The sequence below is a fragment of the Moschus berezovskii genome, chromosome 14 (genome assembly GCF_049115385.1).
Source record: "Moschus berezovskii isolate FMDL1 chromosome 14, NW_MosBer_1.0, whole genome shotgun sequence".
Classification (NCBI taxonomy): Eukaryota; Metazoa; Chordata; class Mammalia; order Artiodactyla; family Moschidae; genus Moschus; species Moschus berezovskii.
Window position 1 is genome coordinate 86,000,771 of NC_142473.1, and position 12,313 is coordinate 86,013,083.

At 57.9% G+C, this 12,313-nt stretch overlaps 1 protein-coding gene across 4 annotated transcripts in view; it reads right to left on the bottom strand.

The window, feature by feature from the left end:
- The window catches only part of SLC43A1 (solute carrier family 43 member 1), a 32,187-nt gene that overhangs the window by 9,533 nt on the left and 10,341 nt on the right, over window positions 1–12,313 (bottom strand). For all 4 annotated transcript variants that reach the window (XM_055424145.2, XM_055424146.2, XM_055424142.2 and 1 more), the window contains exons 3-7: window positions 9,271–9,448; window positions 9,104–9,159; window positions 8,896–8,972; window positions 5,544–5,636; window positions 2,400–2,533 (exon numbers count right to left, since the gene is read on the bottom strand). In XM_055424145.2, coding sequence (XP_055280120.2) covers window positions 2,400–2,533; window positions 5,544–5,636; window positions 8,896–8,972; window positions 9,104–9,159; window positions 9,271–9,448 — 538 coding nt within the window. The remainder of the gene's footprint in view (window positions 1–2,399; window positions 2,534–5,543; window positions 5,637–8,895; window positions 8,973–9,103; window positions 9,160–9,270; window positions 9,449–12,313) is intronic.

Below are 12,313 nucleotides of genomic sequence, written 5' to 3' on the forward strand. Positions count from 1 at the left end.
GGAAGGATAGATTAGGAGTCTGGGATTCACATATACACACTGCTCTATGTCAACATAAAACAGAGAACCAGCAGAGACCCACTGCCTAGTACAGGAAAATAGACCCAATATTTTATAACAACCTCGCAGGGAAGAGAATCAGAAAAATATATGCATATCTGAATCACCTGCTGTACACCTGAAACCAACACGTCACTGTAAATCAACTGTACTTCATATACACATGTTTTTAAAAAAGGAACTCAGGCTCTGAAGTTCTTTCTTCCTTTTGGCTGCACCACGCATCTTGTGGGATCTTGGTTCTCTGACCAAGGATTGAACTCAGGCCCTTGACAATGAAAGCATGGAGTCCAGGGGAGCCCCAGGCTCTGGAGTCCTGATCCCAACCTTAGAATCACCGTGCGGTCCCCACCCCCATCCCGCTCCAATGGTGTGACTCCAGGAAAGTGACTGTGTCCCTCTGCGCCTGTTAGGAATGGAGTTAACATCAGAACCCACGTCCTGAGTCCAAGAATGACCACTGGGCACAGGGCCTGGCACACACAGGACGCTCGATCAGTATCAGCTATTTGACTGGCACCCGAGGTGCTTGGTCGCGGAGCATCACCCCAGTGCCCTGGGGAACTGACCGGGCGGGGTGTGTGTGTGTGTGTGTGTGTGTGTGTGTGTGTGTGTGAACTGACCAGGCGGTGTGTGTGTGTGTGAACTGACCGGGCGGTGTGTGTGTGTGTGTGTGTGTGTGTGTGTGAACTGACTGGGCGGGGTGTGTGTGTGTGTGTGTGTGTGTGTGTGAACTGACCGGGCGGGGGGTGTGTGTGTGTGTGTGTGTAAGCTGACGTTCAGGTTGCCCCACAAGGGTGGGACATCGTTCCTCTTGTATGTGTGTGTGTGTGTGTGAACTGACCGGGCGGGGTGTGTGTGTGTGTGTGTGTGTGTGAACTGACCGGGCGGGGTGTGTGTGTGTGTGTGTGTGTGTGTGAACTGACCGGGCGGTGTGTGTGTGTGTGTGTGTGTGTGTGTGTGTGTGTGAACTGACCGGGCGGGGTGTGTGTGTGTGTGTGTGTGTGTGTGTATGTGTGTGAACTGACCGGGCGGGGTGTGTGTGTGTGTGTGTGAACTGACCGGGCAGGGTGTCTGTGTGTGTGTGTGAACTGACCAGGAGGGGTGTGTATGTGTGTGTGTGTGTATGTGAACTGACCGGGCGGGGTGTGTGTGTGTGTGTGTGAACTGACCGGGCGGGGTGTGTATGTGTGTGTGTGTGTATGTGAACTGACCGGGCGGGGTGTGTATGTGTGTGTGTGTGTATGTGAACTGACCGGGCGGGGTGTGTGTGTGTGTGTGTGAACTGACCGGGCGGGGTGTGTATGTGTGTGTGTGAACTGACCGGACGGGGTGTGTGTGTGTGTGTGTGTGTGAACCGGGTGGGGTGTGTGTGTGTGTGTGAACTGACCGGGCAGGGTGTTGTGTGTGAACTGACCGGGCGGGGTGTGTGTGTGTGTGTGTGTGTGTGAACTGACCGGGCGGGGTGTGTGTGTGTGTGTGTGTGTGTATGTGTGAACTGACCGGGCGGGGTGTGTGTGTGTGTGTGTGTGTGTGTGTGTGTGTGTGTGTGTGTGTGAACTGACCGGGCGGGGTGTGTGTGTGTGTGTGTGTGTGTGTGTGTGTGTGTGAACTGACCGGGCGGGGTGTGTGTGTGTGTGTGTGAACTGACCGGGCGGGGTGTGTGTGTGTGTGTGTGTGTGTGTGTGTGAACTGACCGGGCAGGGTGTTGTGTGTGAACTGACCGGGCGGGGTGTGTGTGTGTGTGTGTGTGTGTGTGTGTGTGAACTGACCGGGCAGGGTGTTGTGTGTGAACTGACCGGGCGGGGTGTGTGTGTGTGTGTGTGTGTGTGTGTGTGTGTGTGTGTGTGAACTGACCGGGCAGGGTGTTGTGTGTGAACTGACCGGGCGGGGTGTGTGTGTGTGTGTGTGTGTGTGTGTGTGTGTGTGTGTGAACTGACTGGGCGGGGGGGGGGTGTGTGTGTGAGTTGACGTTCAGGTTGCCCCATCGTTCATCTGCAGACCCCTTTTCTGGGTCCCCGTGGCGTGCGGCATTGCGGCAAGCATCCCTGCCTTCTGACCCCACCCTCTGGCCGGGACAGAGGGATAATGCCCCCATGTCTGGCTGCCAGCGTCATGCCCCAGCTACGCAGAACGCCTGCAGGTGGGTCGGATCGGGCCCAAGGTTCAGGTGAGAAAGCAGAGCTCGGAAAGCTCAGGTGGTTTGCAGAGCTCGATTTCCCTGACTCCCGAGCTGCTTCTAGCATCGCGTCACCACACCCGGCTTCCAGGTCTGCAGTGGGGGACCCTCCCATCTCCGCCTCCCATCTCCCCCTCCCCGCACCGCCACGGTTGCTCACTTGTAGTTGACTTCCTCGGGGGAGGGAAAGGCTTCCCTGGGCCAGTTGAAGGCACAGTTCAGAAAGATGAGGCAGGCCAGGCCCGACCAGGCGAACATGATGGCCATGAAGGACACACCGGCATCGTAGATCAGCTGTGGGGGGAGTGAGGAGGCCCGTGGTGGAGGCTGCCCGGCCCCAGGCCCGCCCCCTCCAGCCAGAGCCGTAAACCGGGCCCCAGAGGCCTCCGGAAAGGTCTGCGAGCCCACCCCTGTGCCATTCACAGATGAAGACACCAAGACCCCACTCTAACGCTGGATCGAGAAGCCCCCCAGCCCTCTCCCTTCCCCCCAGCCCTCTCCCTTTCTCCCCCCAGCCCTCTCCCTTTCCCCCCAGCCCTCTCCCTTTCTCCCCCCCAGCCCTCTCCCTTCCCCCCAGCCCTCTCCCTTTCTCCCCCCCAGCCCTCTCCCTTTCTCCCCCCCAGCCCTCTCCCTTCCCCCCAGCCCTCTCCCTTTCTCCCCCCCAGCCCTCTCCCTTCCCCCCAGCCCTCTCCCTTTCTCCCCCCCAGCCCTCTCCCTTTCCCCCCAGCCCTCTCCCTTCCCGCCCAGCCCTCTCCCTTCCCCCCCAGCCCTCTCCCTTTCTCCCCCCCAGCCCTCTCCCTTTCCCCCCAGCCCTCTCCCTTTCTCCCCCCCAGCCCTCTCCCTTCCCCCCAGCCCTCTCCCTTTCTCCCCCCCAGCCCTCTCCCTTTCTCCCCCCCAGCCCTCTCCCTTCCCCCCAGCCCTCTCCCTTTCTCCCCCCCAGCCCTCTCCCTTCCCCCCAGCCCTCTCCCTTTCTCCCCCCCAGCCCTCTCCCTTTCCCCCCAGCCCTCTCCCTTCCCGCCCAGCCCTCTCCCTTCCCCCCCAGCCCTCTCCCTTTCTCCCCCCCAGCCCTCTCCCTTCCCCCCCAGCCCTCTCCCTTTCTCCCCCCCAGCCCTCTCCCTTCCCCCCAGCCCTCTCCCTTTCTCCCCCCCAGCCCTCTCCCTTCCCCCCAGCCCTCTCCCTTTCTCCCCCCAGCCCTCTCCCTTTCCCCCCAGCCCTCTCCCTTCCCCCCCAGCCCTCTCCCTTCCCCTCCCAGCCCTCTCCCTTTCCCCCCAGCCCTCTCCCTTTCTCCCCCGACCCCTCCCAAGAGTGACATGATTCCCAGCAGGTGCCGAAGAGGCTGGCCACAAGCTCAACACATCTTTGGAATCTCAGTTTTTATCTTAAGAAGATACACCAGTGTTGCCTTTGACTCCACACACATTCTCGTTTTCACACACAAGTCGTTTCATTTTCATGGACAAGAGAGGAGGGTGGAAGCTCCCAGCTGTGTTTGTCTTGCCCTTCCAGGCACCCTCCCTGAGGGAAAGACAAAAACCTCACCAGAGGAGTCTTAGCTCAGCTCTCAGAAGTGTGGCGACCCGGGGAGGCAGGGTGCTGTGCAGCCTCAGGGCCAGCAGGCTCTGTCCTGACCAATTCTGTGCCCATGGGTCAGCCCCGCGGGTGAGGCAGCCGGGCTGGCGGAGCTGTCCTGCCTGCCACCCTCTGCCCGGGGGGACCGCTGTCTGTCCTGGTCCCAGGTCCCTGCTCCGAGCTCCGGTGCTGCCTGGGAAAACCGCTTCTCCTGGGCTCCGGCTTCAGGGCTCTTTCCTCCCCAGGAGCAGGACAGAGCTTCAAAGGGCCACACCCCAAGGGTCTGGCTCCTCAAATCACTCTGCCTCAGTGGAGGGAAGGGAGACCCCCCACCCCCACCCCGCTCCAGGCCTGGTCCTGCCTGAACAACTGTCAGCCACCCCGTCAGCGCACTCCACCTCCACTGGGACAGAGGCTGAGCAGAAAGTGCAGTCGCTCAGTCATATCCGACTCCCTGCAACCCTGTGGACCGCAGCCCGCCAGGCCTCCCTGTCCATCACCAACGCCCTGCGACCCCATGGACCGCAGCCCGCCAGACCTCCCTGTCCACCACCAATGCCCTGCGACCCCACGGACCGCAGCACGCCAGGCCTCCCTGTCCACCACCAACACCCTGCAACCCCGTGGACCGCAGCACGCCAGGCCTCCCTGTCCACCACCAACACCCTGCGACCCCGTGGACCGCAGCACGCCAGGCCTCCCTGTCCATCACCAACTCCCGGAGTTCACCCAAACACATCCATCGAGTTGGTGATGCCATCCAACCATGGCATCTTGCCTGTTCCGTGATGCCAGTCCCTGTGCGCCAGCTACTGCCCTGTCTCATGGTGCTTTTCAAGCTACTGCACTATAAGGCTAAGAGTGGTTTTCTTTCTTTTTCGTGTGTGCTTGTTTTTGAATGTGTTATTTGTGTGAGAAGTATCATAAACCTATTACACGCCTATTACATTACTGTACAAATAGTATCAATCCGATTTCACATACAGCCGATTTTATTAGTTGGGTTTGGAGACTAATTTTGTTGACCTTGCAAACAAATAGGACTTACACACATGCTCTTGGGATGGAACTCACTCCTTTCCAGGGGACTCACTGTAATAAATTAACTGCCCAGAGCAGACTCTGAAGAGCATGCTCTGACCCAGCTGATACGGTGATTTGATATCAGAGGCAGGAAGGAGGCCCCAGGTTTGCCCAGAGGGAGAGCGCTAGGCCTTCTGGCTCTAGGTGGACCTGTCTTACACTGGCCTCGCCTGGACTACCTTGGCGGCCTCAGGACCCAAATTGCTCAGCCTCTCCAGGACAGGGAAAGGAGATGTGGCGTGAAAAGTGGGGTGATGTCCAAGAGCCCAGGGCCTGGAAGGCATGGAAAGGGGTTGATTCCACAGGTGAAAGAGAGCAGGTGGGTGAGCTAGTTCTCCATCTAAGATCGTTCTGGAAATCATGCGGATGACCGCTCAGAGAGGGAAAACGCTGGAGGCAGGGGGACTGGCTAAGAGAGCACTGGCCTGGGGGACCGGACGGAGGCCTGGGCTCGGACGACAGGAAAGGAGAGGAGAATAGAGGCCCGCTGGTCTGCAACAGCGCCGGGCCCTTCCAACAACGCCCCAGCGCTTGTCCCTGTGGAGGCGGGTCCCCAGACAGACCAGCCACCAGGCACCCAGTTCTTGTGTCAAGGCAGAAAGAAGACCAAGCAACCTCGACCACCACCCACTCCCCGAGCAGCTGCTCATACCTTGATTCCTGGGTACGTGATGGCAGAAGAGGCGTAGGAGCCAATCATGAGGGCCATGAACGTGGAGCGCAGGTTCCCAAACATGTTGGGCAGCTGAGAGAGGAGATGGGTGCCCGTGAGCAGGGGAGACCCTGACACCCGCCCAGGGCTCCCCTTGCCCCGCTTGGAAGCTTCTAACTCCGGCAGTCCTCAAAGCGAGCTCCAGGAACACGTGCCCCAGAGTCGCAACAGAAAAGTTCTAAGGCAAAATCAATGAGGGAAACTGCTGTAACCCCCTCCCACACCCAGCACATGTGCTAAGTCACTCAGTCGTGTCTGACTGCTTGTGATCCTATGGACTGCAGCCTACCAGGCTCCTCTGTTCTTGGGACTCTCCAAGCAAGAATCCTGAAGCGAGTTACCATGCCCTCCTTCAGGGAATCTTCCTGACTCAGGGATCAAACCCGAGTCGCCTGTGTCTCCTGCATTGGCAGGTGGGTTCTTTACTACTGAGCCACCTGGGAAGCCCCCTCCCCCACCACCCTACACACACACACATACACACACACACAGAGAAGTGCCTGCAAAGAGAAATTCTGTTTAACCCCAGGGTTTCCCAAGTTAGGTACTTAAGGAGTCCCTTAATCATGACTTGCCTTTTAATAAGCCATGGTTAGGTATTTAAGAAACACCAATCCTAGAGCAACTCCTTTGATAGCTGAGCACTGGGACTCAGAAAGGGAAAGAAATGTACTTAAGTTCACGGAGCTCATTAGTGACTTTCTGCCCAGTTCTGGCCATACGAGCTCTATCCCAGACCCCAAGGCTGTGACTACCAGGATGGTGCCTTTTAACCTTCTCAGTAGCCCCAAAGGCCACTGTCCATGGTTTCAACTGAGCCAGGACAGGTAACAGGAGCGCTCAGGAGAGGAGGATGGGAGCAAGGGAGGGGATAGGGCCAGGGCCAGGCCTGTCTCCAGAAAAGGAAGCTCTGACACACAAGGCAAGCCCAGAATTCCCACCGGTAGAGAACTGGTCATGCTTTTTCCAGTAAGCGGCCTGAGATGACTTCTAAAAATGCTGCGTTATTCCCTTGACCCAGAAAACCCCACAAAATCATGCAAATCAAGAAGTTCAGATCTGCAATTCACTTTAAGAACACTCATGAAACTGCCCAGGCCATTAAGGGTATGCACATCTGAAAAACCCCCAAGTATCTGAAGGATGTCACTTTAAAGAAGCAATGTGTGCCGTTCTGTCGTTACAATGGTGGAGTTGGTAGGTGTCCACGGGCCAAACGGTGGGGCTGGACTCGGAGTCAGTGGCCCCACAAGAGTGCTGAATTTTTACGGCACGTGCTCAAAAATGCAGAGAGTAATGCTGAACTGCAGGGCTTAGGTGTAGATTCTCTGGTCACTGGGCACATCCAGGTGAACAAAGCCCCCAGGATGTAGCAAAGGACTTACAGAGCTCACGGTCGGAGCAACCCATACACGAGCTCTCCTTGCCACACTGAGATCCTTACTGAAAAAGAACAGATGGTTCCTAAAGCGGAAGAGGAGGCTGCACAGAAGGAAAAAAATATCCCAGGAGAAACTGAAGAAACAAAAGCTTATGGCCTGGGGGAATAAACGCCACAAAAAATAAAAGCAAATAATAGTTTTTTAAAAAAGAGAACGACTGGTCTTCTGTTCACTGGCCTGAGCCAGGCCCTGGAGGGAGGGGAAAGCTGAGTCGGGTATCTCCCACCCCGACCCCTACTTCTCACTGCCAGTCCGCAGAGCCCCCAGCTGGAAGAGTCTTAGACGCCACCCAGAGCTAAAACCCTCTCCGCAGAGGGGAGAACGGAGGCTCAGAAGGGATCTGAAACAGCTCTGGAGACGAAGGGGAATAAACACTGGGACATCCACGATCTCATCAACCTCCACGCGGCTGGGAAACAGGCGGGGCCGGGATGACCCCACTCGGGCAGGGGTTTCCCCGGCTGCCTGGCTCTGCAAGGCACGCTTGCCAAGGACGCCAGGGAAAGCGCCAGGGCCGGGCGAGTGGCCGGGGCCGCGGCGCCCCCACCCGCCTCCCGCCAGAGTCCGAGCGCCGTCTCCACCCAGCGCGGCCTGGGGCGGCCTAGCTAAGCCGACGCGGCACTGGACTTCCGGCCGGGATCCGTGCGGGCGAGCCAGCCCCGAGGCCCGGGTCGGAAGCCGACCCTGCCATTGGCTGGAGATTACTAACGGCGAGGCGGGGCGGAGCCGTAGCCGGATCCCGGCCCTGCCATTGGCTGAAGGTTACTAATGGCGGGCGGGGGCGTGGCCGAATCAGGCCCTGCCATTGGCTGGAGATTACAAAAGGCGGGGCGGGGGCGTGGCCGGAGCCGGGCCCTTCCATTGGCTGGAGATTACTAACGCGGGGCGGGGGCGTGGCGTCCCCTGGCGCTTGGCGGCCCCTGGCCCCCGGGCCCCTGGGCAGGGTTCGAGGTCAGGCCCCAAGGGCAGGGGAGGGAGGGTTTCGGGGCCCTGAGCCAAGCTGCACGGAGTGGAAGAGGGGCTGCGGAGCGCGGCGGGGAGGAGGGGACCCGCTTCCTCAGGGAGTTGTGAAATGTCCTGGGCTGGAATTAAAGGCAGCTGCTGGGTGCGGTGAAATTCAGCCAGAACACCCAGTCTGGCGGTCAGGCGCTCTCCTCGCAGATAAACAGCCCGGGGCAGCCCAGTCTGCAGCCCCGCCCGGCACCACGCACGCTACCCATAAGCCTCCATCCCTTCTGCTCACTCACACACACACACTCAGAGTGACACATGCCAAGCACCCCCGTACGAGGCCAAGCCAGGCAAAAAGGCCCTCTTTGAAAGTCAAGCACCGTCAAGCGTCGGCAGTTTTGCATGGTTCAGTCTAACACACCGACAAACACATTAAGCTGCCACGGACAACACCGCACATACACCAGGCGGCAAACACAAACCCGCGGTCTCAAGCTGCAGGCCCCTCTTACTTTCGCATCACCCAGGTTTATTCTTTCCAGCACTCAGGAGAGCATGCATTAGTTTACTTGTTTTTAGGGTTGTCTGTTCCCCCAACCCCTGAATGTAAAGTTCCAGAAAGGGGAAGTTATCAATTCTGTCTGTGCCATGGCCCCAGTGCCTAGGATGGAGTTCAACAGATGTATGGGTTTGAGAAACAAACACACATACACACACACCCAGCACCCACACTGACAGCCTCATCTGCACACACAGCCTCACACCCACCCTTCTCTCTCACACACACACACACACACGTGCCTTTGATGTGCATCCCTTGCCACCCTCACCCTTGCTCACCCCTATCACCCACCCCACTCCTGGGTGCCTTGCTGCCAAGTCAGGCCTGTCATACTCACTGTGAGTGAAGAGAAGGTTAGGCAGATGCCACCAAAACCATTCATGGACAGTGCCAGGAATATCAGCGGAGACAAAACTGGGAAGGGGAGAGAGACGGATGAGGGCCTCTGGGGAGCTGGGGGAGGCTAAAGGCAGGAGCTGGGGCACCATCCACCTTCATCCCACCCATTCTCTTCCTGTGGGGGCACAAGATGCCAGACATCTCACCTTTGGTGTCCCAAGAGGCCAGGGCCATGAGGGAGCAGGATGCAGCAAAGCAGGCGCTACGGAGAAGCAGGGAAGGGGGAGCGGTTGCCTCCCTCCCCCTGCAGCACCATCCCACCCTCCAGCCCCCCGCAGCCCCTTCCAGCTCCCCCACAGCCCAACCGCCTCACCTGCCCAACAGCCGCGTGGGCCGGGGGCCGAAGCGGTCCATGAGGACCCCCAGCGGCAGGGTGGTGGCGCTGAGCACGAAGGAGCCAATGGTGAAGCCCAGGTTGAGCATCTCTTCCTGCTGGTTGCAGCTGGGCCACCCGCGCGGCTTGTCCAGGGTGGTGTTGGTGGTGTTCTCAGCTGAGGAGCGGGAGGAGAGGCAGCACGTGACCACGGGAGCTGTTCCAGGAGCGCGTGCTGGGATCAGGGGTCCGGCCCTCCAGTGCCCGGGCCTCTGGTTGCCTGCTGACCGGGGGACTTTGGAATCATACCTACTCTGATGGGGAAAGGGCTCCATGAATGGTAGCGACAGATATTGGGCTTCCCTGGTGGCTCAGTGGTAAGGAATCTGCCTGCCAATGAAGGAGACCTGGGTTTGATCTCTGGGTCAGGAAGATCCCCTGGAGCAGGGACAGGCTACCCGCTCCAATATTCTTGCCTGGAGAATTCCATGGACAGAGCAGCCTGGTGGGCTACACAGTGCATGCAGTCGCAAAGAGTCAGACACGACTGAGCAGGCATGCGTGCACTGTGTGACCCGGGGCAGGGGCCACACATCCAGCCTGAGGCCTCAACTAGCTAGAACAGGACAACACACATCGAAGTAGCTAATATTTGTTGAGCATTTAACCATGTTCTAGGCATATTCTCAACAGTCACTGTATTAACTCATGACAGTCCCAGCAGTTAGCTAATAAAGTTATCTCCACTTTCCAGATAAGGAAACCAAGATACAGAATTTGGAGTATGGCTCTGCCCTACAGGACTCCTCCAGAAGTCATCCCCCAGGTAAGATGCCCCCTGGGAGCTGTGACAGGTTAGTGAGAAAGGCTGATGGTGAGGGAAGGAGGGGGTTTTCACTTCATTCAACGCTCAATGATCCTGTGAGGCTGGGACTCCCCTTTGTCCTATTTTCACTTAGGCATTGTGGCCAAGAGCAAAGTCAGGGTGCGCCTGGAGGGCAGACAGACCGGGGTCTGAATTCCCACCCCCACCCCCACTGGCTGTGCAACCTTGGGCAAGTAACTTCCTCTCTTTGAGGCTCGGGCCCCTTGCCTGAAACAGGGAGCAGAGAATGGCCAACCCAGGCTCCTTAAGAGATTCCGTTGGAGAAGGGGCACAAAGAGCTCTGTACACTGCCTGGCCCCAAGAAGATGCTCCCGGAACAGCTGATGAAGGGGTCAATGGTGGTCCACGATCTGGGAGCCTCTCCTCATGTGCTGGAGACCCCACAGTGAATAAGACAGCTCTCAGCTCTCACGGGGTTTGCACGAGATGATAATCAAGTGGACGCGGACATACAGCAAGTCCCCGAAAAATGAACCTCAAGGTGCGAACGTGTGTTCCTGAAGGCCAGGCGTGAATGGTCTTGCAGCCCGCCCTCTGCCTCCTCTCGCTGATGACCCTTCGGCTCTACCGTCTCCCACCGTCTCCCCCCCGGCAGTCAGCAGCTTTTCTCGCCTGCTCACTCGATGCCAGCCCCTGTGTGCCAGCTGTTGTTGGTAGTGCTGCACTTTTCAAGAGCCATGCTGCGCTAAGTCACTTCCAGCTGTGTGCAACTCTTTGCAACCCTATGGACTGTAGCCCACCAGGATTCTCCAGACAAGACTACTGCAGTGGGTTGCCGTGCCCTCCTCTGGGGGATCTTCCCGACATGGGGACTGAACCCACGCCTCTTGGTCTCCTCACTGGCAGCCGGTTTCTTTACCACTAGCGTCACCTGGGCAAAACAGGAAGATGTGATGGTGCTGACTGTATCTGCCCACCCCCTCCCCGTGAGGAACCTGACTCCTGACTTTAGGAATCCGAAGGGCATGTGGGTTGCCGATGGCTGAGATCAGGAAGAGAATGAATTCTTGTCAGAAGACAAGCAGAGGAGGAAGTCCCTCAGGCAACGGGCTGCAGGGATGCTGGCAGGACCAGTGCGGGTAGCTGGAATGAGGGCTTGGCAGGTTAGAGCAGAGTCTCTGGGGATCAATGCGTGCGCGTGCTAAGTTGCTTCAGTCGTGTCTGACCCTGTGCGACCCTACGGATGCAGCCCGCCAGGCTCCTCTGTCCATGGGATTCTGCAGGCAGGAGCACTGGAATGCGTGGCCACGCCCTCCTCCAGGAGATCTTCCCGACCCGGGGACTGAGCTCGTCTCTCTCTGCCTCCTGCATCGGCAGGCAGTTCTTCACCACTGGCACCACCTGGGAAGCCCCTCTGGGGTTCAGGCCCCTATTTTAGTGATCTTCATCGCCACTGGGCTGCTTTGCCCCTAGCATCCCACCTCCACACACTTCAGAGACACCTGCAAGCACTATGATCTCACAGTAGGTGAGACAGGGAGAAATGCAATAATTCAGACCAGACGCTGCAGAGAGGGGACCAGCAATGAACCGTACAGGGATTTTGCTTGGCTTGCAAATTTTAATTGGGTGCCCGTTTGTTTATTTATTTAGCTGCACCGGACCTTAGTGGGGACATGTGGGATCCAGCTGTCTGACCAGTCGCTGAAGCTGATGCCCCTGCACTGGAGGTGTGGCAGCGTCTTAGCCACTGGACGACTAGGGAAGTCCCCAGGTGCCAGTTTAAAGTCAGGAGTTATCGTCTAAAGCTCCCGAAGTCTGGCTTCTCTTTACCACGTCAGAAGGTCTGGCACTGCTGGAGGTGAGTGGCGGCCACTCCTTTCCGTCAGGGCCTGCCCTCTTTCTCTCTCAGTCACGCTCTATGAGCTCTCCACCAGTCACCTTCCTGTAGCTGCCCTGATTGGCCTGTTTATTACTGTCGTTTTCACTGAAGTATACTTGACCCATAACATACCCGTTTCACATGTTCCACACAGTAATCTGACATTTATATACGGCAAAACCATCGTGACGATGTCTAGTTACCACCCGCCGCCATACGAAGTTAATGTGCTATTAGGTGCTGTATTCCCCTGCTGGATATTAATGCCCAATTGTTATTAACTGCCAGGCCTCTGAGTCTGCAGCCCCTGAATTAGACACGGGCCCTGCTCCTAA